The sequence below is a fragment of the Sitophilus oryzae genome, unplaced genomic scaffold (assembly GCF_002938485.1).
Source record: "Sitophilus oryzae breed Bouriz unplaced genomic scaffold, Soryzae_2.0 scaffold_1396_pilon_pilon, whole genome shotgun sequence".
Classification (NCBI taxonomy): Eukaryota; Metazoa; Arthropoda; class Insecta; order Coleoptera; family Curculionidae; genus Sitophilus; species Sitophilus oryzae.
Genome location: NW_022146055.1, coordinates 14,475,683 through 14,503,463, shown reverse-complemented (window position 1 = coordinate 14,503,463; position 27,781 = coordinate 14,475,683). Strand labels below are relative to the sequence as shown.

Below are 27,781 nucleotides of genomic sequence, written 5' to 3'. Positions count from 1 at the left end.
GCAAGCAAAGTTGCAGCAACTCATCAAAAATGCCACAATGAGCACGCATTATAAGGAAAGCTGCTTCAAATTTTCTTGCACAGAAGTAAAATAACTGTAAAAAACTGTAAAACGGGCTTAAAAAGCAAAGGAAATTGTGGAAGGCAGTTTCAAATGAATTCTAACTCAGTGGCATTTAAAAAAAAGTAAATATAAAAAAGTTTTTATATTTACTTCTGTTTCAAAGGCGAAATACCCAGCCAATATCATATTTGCATAGATTATAGCATAATAATTTAGGTATATGTATTTAATTTTAAACACTAAGAAAACAAAAATGTAACTAGTCAGCCATTAACCACATATAGCGTAATAAGTTTGAAACAAAAATAATCTCAAACAAAAAACCTATTAAAGAGTTTTTTTAGAACAAAATTAATATTTGTCAAAAACTAGAAAATCCATTATCAAACAGAACTGGTGTTTAAACATTTGACGCAATATTTGTACGTATGTGTTTATTTTGACAATATCGCGAAAATGACTGAATGTAGATTGATAAACGTCTCAGATTACATTATTTAAACAAACAAAAAATTATCGAAAAACTGGCATCATGTCGACTGGAAATTAGTTACGTCAAGCACACCACGTGACGTCATAGACCAATAGGAAATGGTCTATCTAACACACCCCCGACACAAAAATCGATTGCCTAATCCGGAGGTTTGCGTTGCGTAAAATCCAGGGTTGTATATGTAAATAAAAACTGTAATATTATATTAAAAGAATTTGTGTTTTTATTAATTACTTTATTTAACATTTATTCTAATATTAAAATTATTGTCTGTACGTTTTTTTATTTTATTAAAAAAAAAGTATAGTAAAGTACAATACAATCGAAAAAAGGCGGCCATGAAATGAAGATAGCTGTCATTTTATATGTAAAAAAATTATAATTAATGACATGTCATTAATGACATTATAGTTTTGGTTAGTAGTTTTTCATACGAAAAATCTACTGGAATAAACAGCCCTTAATTATAATAAATTAATAAAAAGATTTTTAAAAAGAGGTACAGCTGAAATAGATCTGTTTGTATAAAGATAGTGTGAATAATCTTCAAAGCATAAATTTAACTAAAAATTTACTGATGCCTGATTTACACTGGTATATTTTAAATCAAAGCCAAAGTTTACAGAATTTGCCCGAGCTGTCTTGAAAAACAATAAAAAAATTACGATGAAGTGAATGATTAAAGAGGGAGAAAAAGTAAAAATAAAGACAGACTATGATATTTTTTCACTGCCAGTTTTAACTTATCAGAAAATATTTGCTTGCCGATATAAACGATTTATTTAAAAAAATTCCAAGTAAAATTGCTCCTCGGTAAATATATTATAGTCTATTTCTAAAAGCATGAGTGCACAAGATTTTCATTATAAATGCTAATGGCGTTTTCTTGTGTACAGTGTGACATGCCAAAAGATGGGACCAATTTCATTTTTAATGTTTATCTTTCAATGAAATTCAGACAGCTTTAACACGTTTGTAGATGGAAAAACCCTCGTATAACAATAGGGCAATAAATATATTCAGGTTCTGACCGCACCAGCACCAGCCTCGGGTATTACGGTTTTAAGATTTTTTTTAAGATTTAAGTTTTGATAAAATATTGTTAAGGTCAAGGTGTATTACTGGTTGCATAACTGCATTACTGCTACATAACCGCAACGTGCATCGAGGAACCTGGCGAATTCGCCAGAAAGTAAAAGAAAACTACAGAATTCTTTAGAAATTTCCAGAAACCATCGCCAAGGGGTATATAAGGCCCGCGCTTTGACAGTTGGACCTAAGGTTGGACCAGTCTGAAGATAGTCTGAAGTCTGAAGTTTGATAATACCGCGTTTTAAATTGTGAAATACCGTTAGAGTAATAGTAGTTGCATAAATTGTGTTGTAAATAGTATAAGTTGTGTGTACAGAGTGAGACAAATAAATTCGTTAAGTATTTTATCGTGAGTTTAAATAGTGGACCCACGGAATCCGTAACAATTGGTGTCGGAAGTGCGATTCAAGAGGATTTTAAGAAGAAATTAAGTGGATTGGAAGATTTTTAGACCGAATCAGAGTATTTTTATGGTTGGTACAAGAGAGCAATCGAAAAAAATGGAAGAAGTAAGCAAATTATTGGGCGATTTTATGAAGAATATGAGAAGAGAGAAGGCAGAAGAACAAGAAAGACTACGTAGAGAACGAGAAGAAGAGCGAGCCCGACTAGAAAAAGAGAAAGCAGAAGAACAAGACCGCTTACTGAAAATTCTAGAAAATCAAGAAATTAAACAGGACCGGCTTGAAAACATTTTCGAAAATTTGAAAATTCAACGACAACAAGATAAACAAGAAGAACAGGACCGGCTTGAGAAAATGTTGGATAATTTGGAAATTCGTTTGGAGGTGTGACGTCAGAGATAAAAGCAAGAAGAACAGGACCGGCTTCAGAAAATTTTAGAAAATCAGGAAATTCGACTTCACAAAAACTTCGAGGATATGAAAAAGGAGCAACAAGTAATGTTGGAAGTACGTTGCCAGGAACAGCAGGACCACTTCCAAGAAGCCGTAGAAGATCTGGAGGAGCGCCTTCAGCAGAAGATAGAAAGGTTGGAGATGGACCTACAGAAGACCAAGGTACAAGTAAGGACACCTGGCGTTCCGGGAACTGCAAACCTTAAGGCCCCGACCTACGATGGACAAACGACATGGACGATGTACCACCGCCAGTTTGAAACAGCGGCTGCTGCCAATGGATGGACTGACCAAGAGAAAGCAGCAGCACTTGTCATCGCGCTGCGTGGCCCTGCCCTGGAACTGCTGCAAACTATTCCTGCAGCCCAACAGCAGGAATACCAAACTTTGATTGCTGCACTGGACAGAAGATATGGCGACCAACATCGACGTCAACTTTACCAGGCCCAGATTAAGACACGCCTGCAAAGGTCCGGAGAGAGTCTGCAGGAATTCGAAGCAGACTTACGTCGGCTGGTACACCTGGCATATCCAGAAGCACCGGAAGGGTTTAGGGAGGAACTCGCTGCCCAATGCTTTATCAGTGGACTGAAGGACAACGAGTTACAGAAGGCGCTGCAAATATCCCGATTTTCTACCAGCAGCGAAGCACTGGTCAGGGCGCTGGAAATTGAAGCTGCTTTTAGCGCCATCCCTAGACCGAAGATAAGATCGGTAACAGTCGAGGAACAGCCCGAGAGTACCCACAGAAGTTTGGAGATGTGTAAGAAGTTCGACAAACTATGTGAGCTACTAATAAACAAGGGAGTCAACAACACCCAGACAGAGAACCAGAGAAGATTCCAGGACATGAGGTGCTTTAGATGTGGCAGGAATGGCCACATCAAACAGGATTGCCGCGTCCAAATGCGATCCCGTTCACCATCCAGAGAACGAAATCAGTCAATACTAAGGGGCGAGTATTGACTGGGGAGAACAGAGCCCCCAGGATTTTTTTCCATTAGGAGTCTAGGAAGAGCCGCTGACAGTTTGGTGATCGACGGGAAGGTCAATGGTAGAAGAATCCGAATGACAGTGGACACCGGCGCTATGGTATCGTTGGTACGGGCTAACTCAGTGCAAGGGTTGAAGCTGATGCCTCTGAGAAGAAGAGTGTGTTTACGTACAGTCACGGGGGAAATGGCCGTTGTACGGGGAGAGGCTATCGTCGAACTGAAGTTAGGAAATTTGAACTTCCAGCATAGCGTTTTAGTGGGAGATATTGAAGATGACTTCATCTTGGGTATGGATGTGATTCGTCAACATGGATTTTCGTTCGATCACCAAAGAAATATCTTAAATACGGAAATGAAGAGTTCATGTTATCTCCAGACGAGGGACCAGGAAGAATGGATGTAAGATCAGCGGAAACTGTGGTGATACCTGGTAACACCGAGAAGATCGTATTCGGTAAAGTGGAGAAAATCGCTGGGTGCTGTGTTGGGCTGGTACAAAGTGTCGACAACAAACAAGATAGGTACTTAGTAGGAAAGTCATTGGTGAACACTGACAAGAATATACCGATCAGAATTGCGAATGTTTTCCCGAATTGTGTCAAGATTCAAAAAGGTGACAAGATAGCCATCTGCGAACCTGTAATAAGTGTCACCCGATATGATGAAGTGCCGTCAGCTATTACACAAATGGCATCCAAAGAAACATTAAAACATCTAGAGCAGCCATGGGATCACCTAACATCTGAGGAGAAACAGAAGGCTAAGTAGTTCCTGCTAAAGCATGGCAGTATTTTTGAGAAGAACAACAGTGGAAGAACGGATTTTGTGAAGCACCGGATTAATACTGGTCATGCTCAACCGATTCGACAACGTCCTAGAAGGGTGCCCCTTTCCAAACAACAAGAAATGGAGACAATGGTAGATAAGATGTTAGAAGATGGAGTAATCGAAGAATCATCAAGTCCATGGTCATCACCTGTTGTTTTGGTGACGAAGAAAGATGGTAGTACACGATTCTGCGTGGACTACAGGAAGCTCAATGACGTCACTAAGAAGGCTAGCTACCCACTGCCGCGTATAGACGACACGTCAACCACACTGGCCGGTTCCTGCTGGTTTTCCACTCTCGACTTAAAGAGTGGATACTGGCAAGTTGGTCTGGACGAGGAAGACAAAGAAAAGACGGCTTTTTCCACAGGAAGCGGACTATACCAATTCAAGGTCATGCCGTTTGGATTATGCAATGCTCCAGCCACTTTCGAACGTCTCATGGAGGTGGTGTTAAGAGGATTAGCTTGGAAAACGTGTCTGGTTTACCTCGACGATGTATTGGTTATGGGAAGAACTTTCGAGGAGCATTTGCGAAATTTAGTTCTGTTGTTTTTGTTCAATATCTGTTTGGCCAAGAATTTTTAATTAGGACAGATCATGCGGCTCTCAAGTGGCTTATGGAGATGAAACAACCTGAAGGTCAAGTAGCACGATGGTTTGAGAAGCTCCAGCAGTATCACTTTACCATCCAACATCGTGCTGGAAAGATGCATGGTAACGCAGACGGTTTATCCAGAAGACCCTGTCAAACCGATTGTAAGCACTGCTGTAAAACGGAACAACGTGAAGGCACTGTCATGATAAGGAGTTTTAAACTTGGAACCGATGAACAGTGGACGACGACACAATTGAGGAAAGATCAAATGGAAGATCCAGACATCAGAGCAATACTACGGCTCAAGGAAGGTAACGACGAGAGACCACCGTGGCAGGATATTGAGGACAGAGGGTTGATTTTCAAAGCTCTCTGGGCTCAGTGGAATTCACTGGTGATTGAGAATGGATTGTTAAAGCGCGCGTAGGAAAGTGCGGATGGCAGGACAGTAACAACTCAGTTACTACCAAGGAAGAAAGTTACCCAGGTTATTGCGAAGATGTCAAGAAATGGTGTCGACAATGTAAAACTTGTGCAGCCAGCCAAGGACCAAGCACTCGATCTAGGGAAAAAATGAAACAATATAACGTGGGACTTCCATTCGAAAGAATTGCTGTTGACATTGCAGGCCCATTCCCTGAAACGCACAAGGGCAACAAGTACGTTTTAGTGGCGATGGATTATTTCAGTAAATGGCCAGAAGTTTTTGCCATTCCAAACCAAGAAGCATCGACTGTAGCTGAAGTATTATTAGTCAATAATGTCTTCAGTAGATTTGGAATTCCCTTAGAGCTTCACACTGATCAAGGAAGGAACTTCGAGTCAAGACTGTTTCAGAAGATGTGTGATCTGCTTGGTATTCACAAGACTAGGACAACGGCTTTACATCCGCAGTCTGATGAGATGGTCGAAAGATTCAATAAGACCATTGAAGAACATCTCTCGAAAATGGTGGACGAACATCAAAGAGATTGGGATCAGCACATACCGCTATTTCTAATGGCGTATAGAAGTGCAGTTCACAACACCACCGGACTTTCACCATCGAAGATTTTGTTTGGTCGAGAATTACGGTTGCCTTGTGACTTGGCGTTCGGATCACCAGACGACGGCACCACAAACGTAGAGGACTACGCGGATGAACTGAAGGAAAGGTTATTGGAAATTCATCAGACCGTTAGAAGTAAGATTGCGCTAGCCAGTGACCGGATGAAAGCTCGTTACGACCTCAGAGCTAATTCTACGGGATTTCAACAGGACGATAGGGTATGGTTGTATAACCCACAGCGCAAGAAAGGAAGGTCCCCAAAGTTAACTCCAGCATGGGAAGGTCCTTATACAGTCATCAAGAGGATAAATGATGTTGTGTACCGGATTCAGCGCAGCTCTAGAAGTAAGATGAAAGTAGTTCATCTCGATCGATTGAAGAGATACCAGACAGGAAACCTTGATCGGGACGATCAAATTTGAGAAGGGGGCAATATTAAGGTCAAGGTGTATTACTGGTTGCATAACCGCAACGGTGCATTGAGGAACCAGGCGAATTCGACAGAAAGTAAAAGAAAATTACAGAATTCTTTAGAAAATTCCAGAAACCATCGCCAGGGGGCATATAAGGCCCGCGCTTTGACAGTTGGAGCAGTCTGAAGATAGTCTGAAGTCTGAAGTTTGATAATACCGCGAAATACCGTTAGAGTAATAGTAGTTGCATAAATTGTGTTGTAAATAGTATAAGTTGTGTGTACAGAGTGAGACAAATAAATTCGTTAAGTATTTTATCGTGAGTTTAAATAGTGGACCCACGGAATCATCCGTAACAATAGGTAATCATAGTAATAAACTAACTAAAAACAATATAATATTGAGATTATTACAAATAATGGAATAATTTGAAAACGTATTGCGTGGTCTGTAGGATTCAATGCATTCTGGCAACCCTGGTCAGTAAATTTATTTTTAGGTAGAGAACATCGCTAGTAAAAGCATGGTCTGGCGCCCAAACTCTTACTTTCCTCGATGAAGTAAAATCTTGGCAATTTCCCGCAATGCTGACTTTTCTTGCATTATACCTGTGATTATACTTAATATGTGTTGGGGTTAATTACTAAATTAATAATGTCGCATGTTATGTGCCTAGTACATTTGAAATAAAACATTCAAGATACAAAAAGTAATGTATTGAATATGCAATATCTAACACCTCTAGAAATGGCACACTTTTCAGAGAATTCATATATGTAATGAATAGAATCAAATAATGCACGGAAAATTCCATTATATCCATTATATTTATACCTACAACAATAAAGTGGCGTATTACCAACAATTTACTTGACCGGGTATTAAAGCAATTACTGCATTTTGTTCTAACAATAGTCGAAAAACGTCTGTGATATTCCTTTAGACTTATTTTTCTTTGTAAAACAATATGTAATTACTATATTATGAATAGCATCAACTTTTTTACTAGAGTAAAAAAATACTGCAATAATACTGAAAATACTAACTGTATATTGTATAGCAAAAATAATTAACTTCACCGAAGTTATTCTTTAGATTGCACTTAATAATTGTACTATTAACAATTATTATATTATCCTCTACTCAAACAACTCGGTGGTCCTACCCTCTAAAGAAAATCACGTAAAAAACCTTTGCATATAAGCAAATAATCCAATACTTGTATTGCTACCAACAAAGAATTATACATATTTAATAACTTTTTGTGAAATTTCTTTAGGCGCGTTGAGAGTAAAAATTCCAGGCCATGACACTTTTGTTTAACTCTAGTTTAACTCTAACAGTTGGTTTTTATATACAGGGTGTCCCAGAAATAAGTGCAAGTATGTTAAGATAAAGAAATAGATAGTATAGTATATAAGATAAAGAAATAGATAGGTAGATCTCGATAAAAGAAACATATTATATATCGTTATTATAAACATATTCTTTATCGTTTTTCAAATAAGTCCAAAATAACGGAGTTATTTTACTTTGAAAATTACTCCGTAATGAAAAACTTACTTATTTAAAATGATTTTTTGCTAAAATGTTGAGAACCACTGGATCTTTTTTCGATCTTCTTTCTTGTAAATTTAATCTAATACCTATGTTGCCATATTATAAAAAATTTCGAATTTTCAAATTTTTTTTTCGCGAAAAAAACCTCACAGACGTTTTTCTGGGGTTGAACTATATTACCAGTTAAAATACTTGTACTTATTTCTGGGACACCCTGTACATATAATAACCTATTATAGAAAATAAAAAGAGAAATGTAAAGATAACATTTCAGTTACATTGTTTAAAATGTATTTAATTTATTTATTATAATAACTAGGTACATGTATTCCATGAATACAGAGAGGTTGATGAATGTTTGTTTTTAATTTTTTAATTTAGCGTTTTCAAAACCTAATTTGAAATATTTTATTATTTTTTTAAAGTTTGCCTCCATTGTTACAGAATACCAAACGGAATTTTGAACTTTGCATAAGCAAAAAATAAATTTTGATAGCTCTCCAACAAATGTCAAGCCGGCGATCGAATAAAAATATTTATATTTTGCGAAAGATTTGTTTTCGTGAAAAAAATAGCAATATACAAAACAGAAACGTGACTATGAAAAATAAGTAAAAAATCTTTTTAAAAATAACAGAATTTGATTTATTTCCAGCGTGTTGTTATTCAGGGACAGACATCCTAATTTCCTTCAACTGTAAATACTTATTGGTAGGTTAGGTTAGGTATAGGTATAGGTCAATAACTAAAGAATGTAAGGACATGTAACGCCCATATACGGGTTCCAGCAGAATTTGTGACCTTAAGACGCCATTTTTTTGATGGCGACGAATGAGTCATGAGCTGGTCATCAGCGACAAATTTAGCGATTTTTAATAGTTTGTGTATATAGTGAACTTTGTATAAACTTTATTACAGTGACAATTAGTTGTTCAGCCCCCCTTTCAAGTGTAAAAGCCGCAGCGATAAGAAAGAGCCAGGAGTTACGTTTCATAGGTAAATAAACAGTTCGTTCCACCTTTTTAGCGTTTTCTTAGTTTTCTTATTGAATTCGATAATTATTTTTCTGATATTACCTATATGTACTTGATGTATTTGATTGTTGATATTTTAATACGTTTTTTTTCGTAATTAATTATTTACCTCCACCATAAGTCTAGTCAAAACATTTATCAAAAATATAAATATCCCTTCAACCAGCTAAGTTAAGAAAAAAATATGGTTACGGCACTGTTTGGTGCCATGGTAACAATTTGCTCTCGGGTGTTATTTTTCCTTGAATTCTTTAGTCATTGGTATAGGTATTTTGAATAGAAGTTAAGCGACGTTAGACGATGCGAGTGGATAGATGGACCATATTGACCGTCTGGAATTCTATGGCAAAAGTATAAAATCTATTGACACACACTGCTCATTCACGCTAATTGTTGTGCCTAGGAAATAACAGTTTAAACAACGGAATATTATTATCATCAACCAAATATCAAACGCAAAAAAAACTGAATAAACTCTTGTATGACGTATAGGAATTTGGTTATAGAGCAAATTCCACCAGTCTTTCATTTTCATCGATGTTTCATACAATTTACATTACATCCATTAATCTTAAGGCGCTAGATACATAATAGCAAAATAATAGTTATGTTTAAACTATAATTTCAGGTATTAAACGATCATCTCAATTGTAGATAAGATCAGAATGAAATTTTTAAATTATATTTATTAATTTTAAACGATTCATCGACTTAATCATTGGTTCTGATCAAGAATACTACTGATCGAAAAACATAAATATGTTAAAAATATATAGCATAAATATTGAAAGTTGTAGTTCTATTATATTGGAAATTGTTTTTGAAATATACAAATATTTTATTTTGGATAGATTTGGCATGTTAGTATATGACATAAATTAGTGAATTAATCAACTGTTTCACCAGAAATGAGTATACAACTTTTGATTTTTGAATGACACCCTCGGTATTTTTTTTTACTTTATTCGCTTACTATCCTATTTATTCGATAGAAAATGACACTCTACATAGAATGATATATCATAGGTCAACTTTTGACACTTACGCTTAAAAAAATCGTACTTTAAACTTCAATCTAGAGTGCCTTGGCTGTGTTAAAAACTTAAAATTTTTAATCAAGGAACATTGGAAAAATAGATTTGATCGTCTAATGTTTTTCGTGTCTTGTATCTATAATATTGTAAAATCCTGAAATTAAGAAATTGGCGCTTATCAAGTTTTTCCCCATGGCCCTTCAATTAGGTGAAACAAAAAAAAATAAATCTGCCAGTAAAAATGGTTTAAATCGTTTGATAATTAAGTTTAATAAATGTAATAAGGATAATCCTCGGGTTAGTCTTCTCTAAACTTGCATTGGCAAAATATTTTAAAACATACACCCGTCTATTTTCTTTTATAAATTCTATGAAATAAGTATTTTGTTGTAGCCTTGTACGCGATTTTTTGTGGGGTCAGACACCCAAAATGATTTAATTACTATTAACCTTGCCAATTCGCCTAGATGTAATTTAGTTAAATGTTATGGTCATAGGCAAATTATTTACAAACTAAAACAATTTGGTTATCTACCCAGGAATTTCGTATTCTCCAATTTCTTGATGTCATTTAACAAGCAATGGCCAGATTAGATTTGAACAGAAATATATTTACATTTACCTAAACATTTAACAATCTAAGTTTAACTGAAATATACCGAGTGGTGCATCGTCAGTGGTAAATTTGAACTTTTGAAAAGATTATGGCTTCCCTGTTACTTTTACAGCGAAGTTGTATATAGTTTTTTAAAAGTCTGCGTATGCTGAAAATACATGCTACATTTGAACAATTTTGTGCAAGCTAGGGGCAAGCTTTCTAGAATGGTTAATCTCGTTTATACTTTCCAAATTTCCATACCGTTTTAGAGAAAATTAAAAAAAATATGAATATATGGTTGAATTTTAGTTTAAATCCTAAAAATCAAAAGGAGTTTCTATGGTAATATCATTCCAGTTTCATTCTTTGATAATTATATTAATATAATTTTAATTAACGTCATATTTCTGCTGTTTTAAAATGTTAAAGAGGCACAAAATTTATTTAGTTCGATGCTCCACAAAGGGTGATAATAGTTTTCGAAAATTGCGATACAAAAATGTGAGTTTAACAACAGCAAAAAATACGGATGGAGATTTGGAAAAATATAAACGGGATTAGCCATTTTAGAACAAGCAAACATTTTTATGAAGAATGCCTTTTCCTCTTAATAGCAATAATAAAAAAGTATTTTTTTCTCGTGTAAAGACAATCCGGGGACATACTGTATACCAATAAAATTAATACAAGGCCCGATATTTCTGACGTAAAAATCGAATGACGTCATCACAGTAGGCGTTCAGTTAACGGTTCATCGCCGCGACGCGTTGAGATTTGTAAACGATTTTTTGTTACTTTATACAGGGTGCTACACATTCGAGGTGTGAGCATTGCTATCTCCGTAACCGTAATAGATACGAACATGGTTAAATTGGGGCAAAGTTGCGCTTTAGAATGTTCATAAAGATGCCATCAAAAAAGTTGGAAAAACGGATTTTTTTGAAAATCAATTTTATTTTTTCCTATTGTTACTTTTTAGAAAATCAAAAAACTAATTGGACATTCTCATTGCCACTTTATTATAGCTATCTGATAGTATTTTGAGATTTTCAAAGTAGCTGATAATTTGTGAGATACAGAGGCAACGTAATCTTTTTAAATACGAACCTGCATTTTTTATTTCAGATTTTGAAAGAACTCGGTCTCCTGAGTACAATGATATGCCACACTTAATATTTTTTTTTGTTTCGGACATTATTTGAACAGAATTTATTTAAACTAATTTCAAGTCCGGGTCTGTTTTTATTAATATTTAATCTATTCATCGTTACAATACTGATAAGATTTCAAAATTAACAATAACGTGGGGTAAAACATTGAATAAGGAAATCAAATGCAATAAAATAATAAAAAAATAATATAGCCACTAGAGTGCAAAAGTACATTCGGAAGTATAAAGAAGATCTGTTCAAAGAGCTATAAATAAGATTGAACGAAAAATAAATTTGTGCATTAGGGAGGATGGTAAATCCTTTTTTTTTTCAAAAAACTCAGCAATCCTTGAAATGTTTTAAACTTTTTTGATGGCATCTTGGTGAGCATCTCAATAAGGAGCAACTTTGCCCCAATTTAACCATCTTCGTATCTATTACGGTTTCCGAGATACCAATGCGCGTACCTCGAATTTGTAGCACCCTGTATAGCATAAATGACTCGATAAATATAAGTATATTATATAGTAAATATAAGTGTTGAATACTATAACGTGTACTTAGAAATACAGTTCAATCGTGTTATGATGAACCGCTGTCACCATATTTGTCAATACCTCGGTTATCCATAAAAACATCTTTAACCTGAAGGTAACTTTGCTAACTCATAATTTTGCTAAAATTATCGAGACGCGTTGTCCTAGTTGTGCTGTTCAAATACTAGACACGAGACGTAGAAACAATCCGTCTGGCTCGATTCCGCTTTTAACCAGTTATGCTGTTTTTTACACGATTTTCACACATACCTAGGTATTATTATCATCTGAAACTGCAACCGGGCAACCGCTGATAATTTATTGCGTACACACAACGCACCGGGCTCAATAAATGTCGAGAAAAAGGTACGCAATTAATACGTTCATTAGTATTAATTTCTTTCAGTTACAATAACTATTAACATAAATTCTAAACTATTAGATACTTATTTATTGTTGCTGATATATCTCAGTTATGTAGGTATTAAACCGGCTGTATACTGTCCAATTCGGTCGGAAGGTTGACTGACTCGATTTAGACAGATCGGGTCGTGTATAGACGAGTCTTCATTTTTAGCCGACCATACTTGTGACTTGTGACCATACCAATAGGTATGGTAGGCTATTAACATCAGCAAAAAAAGTTCTTTTAATTTCACTCAAAATGAGTTATTTGGGTCATAAATGACCTAAATACAAAATATACAATGAGTGGTTCATGGTGTCTGTCTGTCTGTCCGTCTGTAACACGATAACTCAAAAACCGCTAAACCGATTTTAACCAAATTTGGCACAAACATACTGTGGCACCCGAGAATCTGGCCATTAGTTTTTGGTGGGGGTAGGGGGTCGATGAGGGGGTATGAGAGGGGACTAAAAATTTTAAAAATCGTAACTCCAAAATTACAATAGCTAGTGAAACGCCGGTTTTCAATTTAAGATTAGGAATAATATTTGCAACAAAATTTGTAAAAAAAAAATTGGAAAAATGCCTTTACTTTGAAACTAAAAGAACTGCCTACCAACTTTTTATTAACATATTTTAGTATGGGCGGCTATGCGTGCCTCCCGGCGCCAATTTTTTGCTTATTACAGGCAACGATAATGCGAGGGCAAGACGGATTACTTTTTACTTTTTGGCAAAATAGGAGCCATACGAAGCGAAACTCAACTAATGTTAATGTTATACAGATAGATTTATTGTGAAATCCATTAGTGTGGAAGAAATATCCAGTTTCCTTAGCTAGACCGTTGACTTAACCAAGTTAGAGATGTGTGGCTCCAACTTGATTCATCTTGTGCTACGTAAACTCAGTCTACACAAATAAATATAATTCTTTCAGTAAAATACTAGTGTGAAAAAAAATATTTGCCAAAAAACAGAATAACCAGATCAAAATAGCTAGAGACTTATAATCTAAATCAATACAACTAATTTTCACATTTATATAGTATTTCTACAAAGTTAATCCATAAATACAGAATATTTCCACAATGCCAGTATTGTTTTTATACCGGGTGCGTCTCAAAAGTGGCTCACCTAATGATGTAAAGGATAATATTACCGCAAGATCGGTAACATTGGAAATATTATTTTTTTTCCCGCTCTGGAGCTGCATTGTTTCTTGTCTAAAAAATTTTTTGGACACTAAACACTCATTAAAAAGCTTAGCAGTTGATGATATCTCTGATGTTCTTTCACCAGATAAAGTAAGGCCTTTGTAAATCATTCCTAATTTACGCTCATATACTAACATACCATCTCGTTTTTAAAAAAGTTATAGAGGTAAGCCACTTTCGAGGCGCACCCGGTATAAAATTGCCGGTTACTTCAAACTTCAAACCCACTATAAATCCATTTTATCAGTATATATTATGCTTAATTTAATCGTTTAAGCTGTCATTAAAACGCCTTGAATAGTAATATTTGTCAATACCTCGGCTATCCTTAAAAACATCTTTAACCTGAAGGTAACTTTGCTAACTCATAATCTTGCTAAAATGGAGACGCGTTGTCCTAGTTGTGCTGTTCAAATAGATACCGGGTGCGTCTCAAAACTGGCTCACCCCTATAACTTTTTTATTTTTTCAGATAAAAAACGAGATTTGGTATGTCAGTATATAACATAAATTAGGATTGATTGTCGTATTCAAGTGTTTATTATGTAGAATATTTTTTTTTATATTTATATAGTACCTTTATTAGTACCTTATAGTAGCGCAATGCGGTGACATACCTATTACTAATAATTATAGTAATTATCTACTCGTATATCTCTCATCTTTCTATCAGGATATTATTACACGCATTTTCTCAAATATCTAGTTCGTTAGTTAGTAGTTTATTACCTAACCACTTAATCCGACGCTATAATTCATGCGCTTGGGAAAATACTTGTTCTTCTTTCTTTGTTCAGTACATCTTATTGAACTGATCGTATTGAGTCTTTTTCCACGCGAAAACCAAACTCTGTATACCTAGACCGTAGAAAATAAAAATATTTTTACTGATTGGGCAAATAACTATCTATTGTAATGAAGGGATCTAAGAAATTTGACTTGATTTTAAACACAGTGGCCTTTTAAATAAAATAAAACTCTTTGTATATTTACATGCTTTTGTCTCAATCATGAGATATTTCCATAAGATTACAGTATCAAAAATATAACTTATTTACTTGATATCGAATGTTTATTTCTTACATAACTAATGGATTTTAGGAATTGATGTATTATGTTGACTCTTATTAATTGCATTTATCCATTTTCCTTGTATTATGCTTGAGTCGGGGCTTGAGTGTTTATTTTAGTAAAAAAACAAGTTCTTATTAAAAGAAAAATAGTCGTATTAAAAGAACATAACGATTTTTTCAGAATCTCGCTATTAACTTTTTTCCTGGCATAAGAATTTATAACCCAAATATGATCTTGGCTGGGTCATCTCTGAAGCTTTATATTTTAAGCCTCTGATTGGCATGGTCCAAGTACACTAAACTTGGTCCATTTAAATGTACTTATAATAACACTGCGCGCGTCTCACTTGTTGCTAGTACTCTGCTTGTATAGTATTAACTGTCTTATGCAAGTCAAGTTGGAAGACTTCGTAACATCCAAGTAGGCAGGCTGCCAACTTACTTGGATATTACTTACTTCCAACTTCCAACTAGACTTTGGTAAAACAGTTGACACTATAGAAGCAGCGTACAAGTGAGACGCGCCCAGCATTATTTTAAATAGTTTTAGTTATATGGCCACCAAGTTTACTTGGACCAAGTCCATGTGTACTTGACCAAGGCTTCGTAACTTTAAATAAAATATAATAAATACTAATAGAAGAAAATCATCTTAAAAATAACAAATATAGAGTTACAAATATGATGCCAGAAACGACGTATAAAATACATTTTATCCCATTCGAATTAAATGGCAAAAATACCTTAGACTTTTTATGTGCTGTATGTCCATTGGCGGTAGAAAAACAGATGTATGTCCTTTTGTGCTGTAGACATACTGCTGTTTGTTTGTCATTGGCAGATGAAGAGATTTTTTTGTACAACTTCTCTATTTTTTGAATAATACTACTTAAAATAATGAATGGAACTACGTCTGGGGACCATGTAGTTAGGGATACGGACCATGGTAGCAGAAAAATAAAGAAAAATTTCACTAAAGTCCAAAGGATAGTCAACAGTTTTTTTAATTTTTTTTCAGATATCATAAAAACTAGATTCTTCACATGTAGGTGTATTATTTTTACGATTTTATCCATTTTTCAAATATATTAGTTTTTCGGTAAGTTTATTGCAAAAGCGTGGCAGTTTTTCTTTGTTTGCCAAAATTTAAAAAATCATCTAGAAAGTCTGCTCCTCAATTTATATTATGATCCAAATATACATTTGTACCGTGTCAACCGGGCTTAAAAGAAGACATTTAATAAAAGCGAAATTAACAAGGTTAGTGGCAAGGTTGTGGTGGTTTGGACTAAAGAAAAATATCCTTAAGGTACGCGCACACTGACCAGCGCCGCACTCGCCGCACGAATCGCACTTTTTTTTCTTGTCGCGCACACTGAGCCGTACCGATCGCGCTGCACGCGCCTCCTTATTCGCTATTTTGTTTCTTTTTGCCCCTACTACACCCGTATTTGCCAATCGAATTTCTCATCAGTCGCTTCCGGAGTCCTGTCTGCGGTGATAAGCGTGTTTTTTTAATATTTCTCGACAATGAATGACAACGAACAAGAAATAATTATGAGCTCCTTGCTAACAGAAGAAGAAGAAATCACGAGAAAGAATCGAAAGTTATAGGTTCACAATATTTGCAAAAATCCACACTATTTTCATATTTAATTGAGGATGAACTAAAAATTCTTCAATATGAGCCATGAAAAATTTGCGAACTTTCTTAGCATATTGAATTTCTAATCTCCTCTTCGGCTACCTACACAGAGCCGCACGAATCGCATCGACGAAAATGCAGCCAGCATTGTTGGGCCAGAATGATTTTCGGTAAATGTGGCTAGTGCTGCTGACGTCACATGCAATTCCTTCCACTCTACGCAGCGTAGGTAGCCGAAGAGGAAATTAGAAATTCAATATGCTAAGAAAGTTCGAAAAATTTTCATGGCTCATATTGAAATATTGAAAATTTTTTAGTTCATCCTCAATTAAATATGGAAATAATGTGGATTTTTGCCAATATTGTGAACCTATAACTTTCGATTCTTTCTCGTGATTTCTTCTTCTATTAGCAAGGAGCTCATAATTATTTCTTGTTCGTTGTCATTTATTGTCGAGAAATATTAAATCACCGCAGAGAGGAATCCGGAAGCGACTGATGAAAAATTCGATTGGCAAATACGGGTGTAGTAGGGGCAAAAAGAAACAAAATAGCGAATAATGCGGCGCGTGTGGCGCGTTCGGTACGGCTCAGTGTGCGCGACAAGAAAAAAAAGTGCGATTCGCGCGGCGCGTGCGGCGAGTGCGGCTCTGGTCAATGTGCGCGTACCTTAACACAAACAATATTTTTTTTCGGTCGATGCGGTGCCGGCGCGTGCGGCTCTGGTCAGTGTGCGCGTACCTTTATAGTACCCTTAAATAAATGTCAGAAGATGATAAAACAAATATTCCACTGAGATAAATTGTTTATGGACAACAAACCAAATAGATTTTGAATAGTATTCTGCGATAAAATTCACGCCTAATCTGTCGTTCGTCTTATTACTTCCGGTCTCTATTACCTGAATTGATTAATCACTAAAATATTTAACGTAGCAGGTAACTTGAAACCGGAAAATACATTATCCATCGAGTACTTAAACAATCAATTCTACTTAAAGTAGTTAAGTGACATGATAATTTAATGAACATATTTGATTGAGAGAAAGATTGCTATAGTAATAATATATTAAATAGTTGAGACACTCATTGACTAAGAATGAAAGTGACAATGTGATCGCCAAACAATGAACACATGAACACCAATCAAAACTGAAATACATAATTTTAAATTTTAATCTCGTTGACAAGATTATTGAAGAAGCCCGATACAGGGTGGTACGAATTGTATGCGAGAAACTTTGCAGCATATTCTACAAATAAAATGATAAAAATAAGTAAAAAAGTTTGTATAAATTTATGTCCTAAGTTAATATTGCTTAGTTTTGGAGTTACAGGGTGTAGAAGTTTCATTTTTATTTCGGTTTTATTCAAATGATTTCTGAACTAATGTCGATATTTGGATGAAAATTTGTGTCTAGGTCTTCTTTCGCAGGAGAAATTTTATTTCGATGTCAATATGACTCCTACTTTAGGCGGCACCACCTACCTATATTTTAACTGGTTTGAAGAGTAATAACTTTTCGTCCGCACCTGTATAAAACTAGGGAGTCAAAAAATTAACATTTACGCCATTTTTTTACGTAAAAAGGTCTCTTGATAAAAATCACTACGAGTAACGGTTCTCAAGATATTTGAAATATAAATTTATCAATACGAGTTAGACATTATTGACAAAGAATAAACATTATGGTTATTTCTTCTTGGGTGGTTACATATTTGAGTAAAATCGAGACTGGAGACTAAAATCGAGAATTATAAATTTGGGAACTTTCTTTTTTTAATTTAAAAAATTTTCTTTGAAGTAAGAAGTGCGCAAAACACAAAACAGTTTCTGTTGAACTTTCGCACAAAAACACTTCAAATTTATTATTTCAGTCTAAAGTCTAATAACTATTTAATCAACATGTTTAATTTTTAACAATGACGACAGATATTGATAATTTCGCTTTTTCTCGAGAACATATGTATATTTTTTACTCAGTAGTTTTATACAGGTACGGACGGAAAGTTATTGCTCTTCAAACCAGTGAAAAAATATGTAAGTGGTGCGGTGGTGTCCCATACAAGTAGGAGTCATATTGAGATCGAAATCAAATTTTCCATGTCAAAAAACTCACACACCAATCGCTGTTACCAACAACTCTAAATAAATAAAAAAAATAAAAACAGTTTTAAAAAATAAAAACAGCTGTAAAAAAATAAAAAAAGTTATATGTCACCGAGGTTCGATCCACAGTCCCGTTGCTCACAAAGCGGCAGCCTCAACTAGGGGGGTGACAGTGAAATAGGAAAATTGAAAACAGTCATTAGTGTCATTCCTGTCATTCTCCTGACGACAAGTATGGCCGCCTAGACAAGGACAGCAATGTTTCTGTCTAACTATAGCCTAACTACACAGTTTAGAATTGACAGATTTCAGTTTCAGAGACAACTTCAGATTTGTTCTAGAACAAATTAGAAAATATTCGACGCCATTTTAATTCATTTCGTTTAGTTTCGTTTTGGAAGTTCAATTTAATATTTCGGCTGAAATTTATAAATATAAAGGTAATAAAGTATATAAAATATATATTACATGAAGAATCCTGGAGAAAATGACGTTTCTGCAGTAGTAGGTATGTCCTTTGTATATGAAAAATAGGTAGTAAATAAACACTGTTTTTACATTTTTAGATGCAAGAAAATGGTGTTATAATCTCTTTGATCGGCGATTTTTTTGAAAATGGAAACAATATACAGCAAGGTAAGATCATTTTTAACTATAGCCAACATTAGTTATCTCCAGTATGTGCGATTTATTGTCAGTAATGCAAAGCAGGGACGTATAACCAACTAGGTATGCCGCTATTGTTGGACAAGTGAAAATGGCGATGCTGCCCAAGGATTTCCCAGAGGTTGCTCTGACTACCGACCAGCAAACGTCTCTAGAGGCTATACTGGACGAAGCAGTGGCGATCGGATCGCAACACAACGATCTACAAAATGTGTGTCAGCTGCGTTTTGCGGGGATACACTTTCGGGTGGGCATGATCCTCGTAGATTGTGTATCTCAAGAATCGGCCAATTGGTTGGTGGAAATCGCACCTAAGCTTAAAAATTGGCAAGGGCCGGAACTGGTTGCAGTGAAGCGAACAACTAAACCAAATCATACGGTATAAACATAAACTACATTTTTAATAAACGTGTGGTACTTAAGATTTTTTATACATAAAATAGATACTAAAAAAATCTCTTGAATGATTTGTGACTATTCAAACAGATTTTTTTTTGTTATCAAAATTGTCTCAGATTGTAATTTAAATAAAGAAAATGCTTAAGTTCTAAAAATGTCAGACACAATAATCAAGCGTGTTACATTTAAATCCTTTGAATTATGAGTTACATACATGTCAACGAAAAGATTTTATCGATTATTTTGAATGATCTGCATCCGGGAGGCATACCTACAAAATCACAAACTGATAAAAATTAAGAACTCGTGATGGGTTAACCTCGGAGTTAATACAGGGTGGTCCGAACTATATTCCGGAAGCTTCGACATCATATTCTGCAGCTAAAAGTAAGTAAAAAATTTCATATAAATGTATGTCCTAAAGGCTTACTTTTGGAGATACAGGGTGTAAAAGTTTCATTTTTATTTCGATGTTTTCCAAATAGTTTCTGAAGTAACGTCAATATTTGGATGAAAATTGGTGTCTGGGAGTTTTTTGACATGAGAAATTTAATTTTAATGTCAATATGTCTCCTAATTGTAGAGGGCGCCACCTATATATTTTTAACTGGTTTGAAGAGTAATAACTTTTCGTCCGTACCTGTATAAAACTACTGAGTAAAAAAATATACATTTGCGACGCTTTCCACATAAAAAAGGTCTCTTGCTAAAAATCGTTACGAGTAATGGTTCTCGAGATATTTCGAATCGAAGTTATCAATACCTGTCATCATTGACATAAATTAAACATGTTGACTAAATAATTATTAGACTGAAATGATAAATTTGAAATGTTTTTGTACCAAAAATTCAACAGAAACTGTTTTATCATAATTTTTTCGAAGAAAATTTATAATTAATTTAAAAAAATAAAAAAGTTTTCCAAATTTATCATTTCATTTCATCAGTCATTTATCATCTACTCAACATGTTTATTTTCAGTCAATAATGCCATGTATTGACTATTTCCATTCTAAATATCTCGAGAACGGTTGCTCGTAACGATTTTTACCAAGAGAAATTTTTTACGTAAAAAATCACGGAAATGTATACAGGCAGTCCTCGATTTACGTCGTTTCGAGTTACGTCGAACAAATTTTTGTCACTATTCCTCAATGTTACGTCCCACTGTTTCGAGTTACGTCATTTTTTGAAAAGAACGATCCAAATTTTAAAAGAAGTTTGGATATAAACAATAAAATTTTAGCAACATACAAGCAGGGTTGACAGATCCTCATAATGAAAAAGCGGGACAGTGTTGATCATTACTTAATTAGCAATTATTACGACTTTAGACGATACCCACAATAAAAGTTCCAACCAAAAAAAAATAAATATATACTTTCTAAATATGTCTACTTTACTCTCTGGTATTTCTGTAGTTGCCATATTAGTGTATGTATTATATTTACTATTATATGGATAGTTAAAAATACTTTTTTGATTAGATATTGAAAAGCCGGGACTGTAAAAATACTCGCCCTAATTTGTTTTTCATAAAAAACATACTTTTTTTATATTTTTGTTTGTTTCTTGTATTATTATAAGTTTAACTACATTACAATACACTGTTTCTCATACCTCAATTATCTAAAAATACAATAATATTAATATATACAAACGCACATCTCTTTGTTTTATCGTATTTTTATCTTACAAAAGTACCTAACTTCTCCATTTTCTATAGGATCTTAAGACAAAATAAGATTCGACTTACGTCGTTTCGACTTAAGGCGCTATTTTGAAGAACCTAACCTGCCGTAAGTACGAGGACTGCCTGTATTTCTTTACTCAGTAATTTTATACAGGATGAAAAGTTATTAGTCTTTAAAACAGTTAAAACACATGTAGGTGGCGCTCTCTACAAGTAGGAATCATATTGACATCAAAATCAAATTTCTCATGTCAAAAAACTCCCAGACACCAATTTTCATCCAAATATTGACGTTACTTCAGAAATTATTTGAAAAAAATCAAAATAAAAATGAATCTTCTACACCCTGTATCCTCGAAACTAAGCATTTTAGGATAATACGAACTTTTTTACTTATTTTTATCTGCAGACTATGCTGCCGAAGTTTCCGGAATACAGTTCGGACCACCCTGTATAATATAATATATCATTCATATCCTAGTAACATTACCCATTCACAAAATTTCTAGCAAAATCATATGCTCGAATATAAATGCTCGATAATGATACAAGCTGATATATTGGAGACAATAATTATTATTGCCATAATTCATTAACATTTAATATTTTGTTAGTCTTTATTATTTTTTTATTACTCAATACTATACATTCTAAAATGAATGCCCCTTCAAATGATTTATTAATTAATAATCCCTTAGCACAGATTAACTTATAGATGTGGCACTTATTTCATCTTGCTGATAAACTCCGCCGTTTGTAGGGCTATAATAGTGATGTGAAAACCCCATCTTAATATCTCTATTCATAAACGAGAAACCCCGTAAAATACATGGGGACACCCTGTACATATCCCCCAGTTTTAATTTCTAGACAATCTTTTTCCCTCGATAAATTATATTTGTTAAAGAAATTAATTAACCTTTCCATTAATTACAAACCAAACATTCTATTAAATACTTCGGATACTAATTCGGATCACTGCCTAAATAAGTAATCAAAAATATTTGTTTATAAACATGGTAATTTGTTTAGAGAATGATAACGTTCTATCAACAATGTTAATTAAATTATTCAAATTTTCAGTTAATAAAATTAATATGTTTAATTTATAATACTACATTTATTAAACTTTAAGTACGACTCTATCATACCCGGTAATCCTGTGTTTCGAAAAAGCTATCTTAGATATCATTATTTCCTCGGATTTCCTATTTGAAATATTCAGTATTAAGTACCTACTTCTCAAATCCTTATTTTCGGGACTATACATACACCGGGATACCGGGATTTCGGGATCCCGGTTTGAAAACCCCTCCGGAAACCATAAGTAGTAACCTGTGTTCATAGTAGGTAACATATGTATGTCACCTGATCCGAGACCTGATCATGTTTCTGTGCTGTTCTTGTTACACTGCCATAATACCGTATGATAAAAAAAACGGCGTCAGCGATGGCTATGAAATAAAGATCGCTGTCATTTCGTATGTAAAATTATATGGGGAATGTCATTGATGTACATTTCCAAGCCAACTGGATGCAGTAGTCTTTCGATCATACGGTAGTAGGCACTAATAATTATGGATAGGTATAAATTCTAATACAGAATAAAGGCAGGGACACACCTATCATGCATGTTTCCGATCCGCCTCCGATCATACAGTCGGACGACTGTATGAGAGGGAAATCGTACGTTATTTTAACCAGCGTAGTTTACACCTTTCCGATACGTGATTCATCCCCGCTCATACTCGACTCCGTTCCTGCATCCGTTCGTGTTCCGATTGTGATGGTGGGTTCATACAGCCAAATAAAATAAAATAAGAATAAAATAAAATAAGAAATAAGGAATTCTTATTTGTGTGCGTTCATACAGTCAAATAAAATAAAATAAGAAATATATATTTGCTCATGCGCAGTACGATGAGGCTGGATAAAAGTTAACTTTTACGATTGTTTATAGTAATTTTACTATTTATAGTATATTTATTTATTCGTTGCCTACTATATTATACATTTTACTTATGTGAAATTATAAAATAAATTAAATCCAAACTGAAAATATTTGTAGGTTAGAATTAAGCGTGCGCAAAGCCGTTTTCACATAAAATAAAACAAGAAGTTTAAAAGATAAAGACTTCTTATTTTATTTGGCTGTATGAACGCATGTACGGTATCCCATATAACCAACTTTCTTATTTTATTTTATTTTATTCTTATTTTATTTTATTTGACTGTATGAACCCACCATCAGTCTATTCGTCGATGCCGGCTGTGGGACGAGTGTTCGTTTTGAACTATTTTGTTTTTGTTTATTTTTGTTTTTGCTGTGTTATTTTTAGTTTTTTACTAAAATAATAAAAATGTCAACAATAAAACCGGAGGAACTAATTGAAGAAGTGAGGAAATATCCAGTGCTGTATGACCAGACCAAAGAGCGGTACCGAAACTCCGACTACAAAGACATGAAATCTGCGTTTTTGGCTGTTCTCTATAAAAACTTCCTCATTTTCCTCATCTTCCAAACAAAGTGCCAGCATGGCTAAATCACTGTTGCTAAAACTATTAAACATTTTGCGCACACGACTTCATGCGATGATTGTTGAAACAAGATTGGCGATTGTATCCAGCCGAAGCCCGAAATCGTGAAGGAGTCGGAAGCATGTATGACATGTGTGTACTCACCATTTCCGATCCCACAGCGATCCGCTTCTGGGGCAAAATCGAACCGGAGCCGGATCGGAAACGTGCATGATAGGTGTGTCCCGGCCTTTTGACGAGGGAAGGTATAGAATTTCGTGAAAAAAAAGTCATCTGAATAACTTCATCACTGTTCAATAAAAGAGAATGTCGGTAATTAAAGTACATTTAGACTTTATTAACCAAAAGTTATAAACATTATTTACCAAAGGATATTGTAAGCACTACTACAATATTATCTTTTGTCAATACATTAAGTAGGTACCATACGACCGAAAAAAAAGGATTAGTGATTTCCAAGCCAATAGAAAGCCAAGCCTTTTTTTTTTTCAATCATACCTACTCTTTTTATAGATTTCAACGATTCTATTATTTAGTTAGTTTCTATGGTTAGTTTACTTGGAGTATAATATGTTATAATAATAATGGCTTGTTTATAATGTTTTTATTAAGTATTTTTTCAGATTGAATAACTATAGGGATATTACTTAATAATTACAAAATTCACTTGCAACAGGCTGAGAGAGGGTTAAGGAAATGATTGCAAACAGGTTTCGTTGGACATTTATTATATGGTGAACTCGAATAAGACAGACGATGTCTGGCAGCTGAAATATTGCAAAGTGAAGGTCTTTGCGCTGACTACGGTTCGCGGGACCGGCATCGGCATTCCTCCATTCAATTTTAATTTAACGTCGTATGGTTTAAACGTTGCTCTAAAGACGGCAAAAAACTTGAACCACATATAATTACAGACAGAACGTTGTAGAAGTCGCAAGTGAAATAACCGTTACCTTTTAATAATTCAACAAAATATTTTATCCGATTTTATCTAAACTGGTGAAAAAACGCTCAAGGCTGTGTTAAAAGCTTTGAATAATTCATTACCAATTAGGTAAATACCTATTATTTATCAAATTTCTGCAAAAATTAAGTTCTCTGACCTCTTAAGGACAGCTCTAATTTAATAAATAATAATAGTATTATTAAAATGAGAGGAGAGGAATACTTAATTATAATTTAACAAATTATAAAAACTTACCCTCATATTATTAGTAACAATAGTTTCGTAGGAACACATCTGATAAACGATGAGAGCTCGCAAAAGTTCCCAGTTCGTTTTGCTCTTAAAGGCCGCCTTTGCATCTTCAAAAGTTAAATCTAAAGGATCCTTCGGACTCTGAACTGCTTGCTTCTGTTGGTCTTGAACTATACTTGCTGCTGCCGTAGATTTTTGAAGGGCCTGATTCACATCGATTTTAGAACCGAAACCGCTATTTAAATTATCGATCAGTAATCCGTACTTTTTGTAAACACTGCACCTGATCACTGTACGAAGAAAAGCCATTTAATCGAAGTACTGGGGCGAAAAAGAATTTTTGTGTCGATCCGAGAGAAAATTTTAGCCGGGTTCCTGCTCGCTGCTACTCTGCTTTACACCTGGCGTATTGGCGATGGGAACTTTGAGTAATTTCACTTATCGAGCTGCAAAACACGACTAAATTCGACTGACGTTGACGTTTCGTTATTTTTAACCGCTAAACTGCGCATACGCCGTGGTATAAATTTGCCGGCCGGTTAATGACAAAAAGGAACGGCGCCAAAGAAATAGATTATGGATTTCTTGGAAAACTCCTCGGAGAAGTCTTTTTGAAAATCTATCTCAGAAAAAAAGACGTATGGACGTATCTATTTGTTTTGTCCTTTTTGTGGTCCCTTTTGACACTGACAGATATGACAAAAAATAGTAGTTTAGTGGTTTAAATTCGTTTTAGGGGTTTTATAACTTTTTAAATAAATCCATCCCTTATTTTTATTATACAAAATACTACGTAAATAGATAATACTTTAGGTAGAACTACAACTGATACCAGAGCTGATACCTACTTATAGTTTGTTATTATTTTTAATTTTAAAAAATGTTCATAATAATTTATTTGTATCAAATAACTTATGCAACCAAAAATACATTTGATTCAAATGGAGAATCTTATATATGGTAGATATAGAAAGAATTTTTAATCTTTGATTTTATTCAAATAATGAATGAATAAATATCTTTTTCCAAACTAATTAAAATCCTTACTGTTTTCTAAGACAGAAAAAATGCGATTTGTTTATTTTCAAATAAATTTTGAGTCAAAGCGGTTTGGAAATTACGAACGCTGCTACCAAGGTGCTACAAGGGTGCTACCCAAGGGTGCTACCTAATGTCATAGATAACAGAATATTATGTAAAAAAATATACAGAGTGTCCCAATATTCCATGGATATAGCATAGAACTACTACGTATTTTTGGAATCAAAATAAGTTCGTTGGACACAATTTATGTCTATACAAAAATGCCTCGTTTGTCCACTAGACGGCATCAAACTAAAAAAAATCAAATATTTTAAGAACTGTTATTTTGATTTGAATGAGATTTTGGGTGTCTATGTCTTGCTAAGTGCTTTAACATTTCACTTTCGCAAAAATCAAGAAAAAGTACGGGAAGGATGAAAACTACCCCCACCCCTACATAAATTTTAGTAGAAATATTTTCCAACTCCACGGACGACAACAGATTTTCTAAATACTAGAGGGACCATTTTACGAAAAAAAAATCTGCCATTGGTGGAGTTAAATAATCCTCCAAATTTGTTTCTTTCTACATTGAATTAACATTTATTGATCCTTTCGTCAGTAAAGAACTAACGGGTGTAAATATAACTAACAAAAGTAAAGAATACATAATCATAGGTATAGACATATTTTATACATAGTCTACATTACATTCGACAGAATAATTATTTTTTCACCTGTAAATATTTAATGCTTTAAAAGGCTTTAACAGAATGATGCGGAATATTTTATTTATTTATTTATTTTACTCATTACAAACACCTATTGAGGTAGCTACATGCAAAGGCCCAAAGAAAACAAATACAATTACAATTACTTAAAACTAGACATGTACTACAAAAGTACATAAAAATAATATAAAATAAAGTATATATAATAATAAATAAAGTAAATAAGTAACAAAGTACATAACATTTAATTTATAAATGTGCAATAAAAAAACAATGAAACCTATCACACCAGATTTGTCTCCTGATGCACCAACAAGATGCGCCTAAGTTCGCAAACCTAATGCTAAATATATGGGGAATTGTGTTCCCAGACAACATATCATTACAAATGGTGAGCATAAACGTGAATGGCGAGGGGCTTCCACCCTCAATGTAAAAAAGATTAAACTAACTCACTCTCAACCTAATCTTTGGTACCCTAAATTTGATGCTATTAATCAGACCACAGTCAGCATATTTTAAATTATTAAGAATGTTATATATAAAGATGACAGCATGTGTCCTTCTCCTAGAGGCCAGCGAAGTTAAATGAAATGTTTCCAACATTGATCTGTAAGAGATCATTGTTGGATACATGTTGTTTCTTTTAATGTAAATATAACGAAGGAAACGTTTTGAACCTTCTCAATCTCGTTACTGTGAGTGTAACAATTGGGAGACCAGATATTTGACGCATATTCAAGATGCGGTCTTACAAGAGAGGTATAAAGTCTTGTAGTTGATTGT

General features: G+C 34.2%; 1 protein-coding gene across 2 annotated transcripts in view; it reads right to left on the bottom strand.

The window, feature by feature from the left end:
• Positions 1-25,717, bottom strand: part of LOC115876085 (proline dehydrogenase 1, mitochondrial) — a 79,432-nt gene extending 53,715 nt beyond the window's left edge. Inside the window, exon 1 of one of the 2 annotated variants that reach the window (XM_030891781.1) lies at positions 25,245-25,717. In XM_030891781.1, coding sequence (XP_030747641.1) covers positions 25,245-25,550 — 306 coding nt within the window. In that variant the 5' untranslated portion in view covers positions 25,551-25,717. The remainder of the gene's footprint in view (positions 1-25,244) is intronic. The other variant, XM_030891782.1, reaches the window with a different exon arrangement.
• Positions 25,718-27,781: the final 2,064 nt, after the last annotated feature.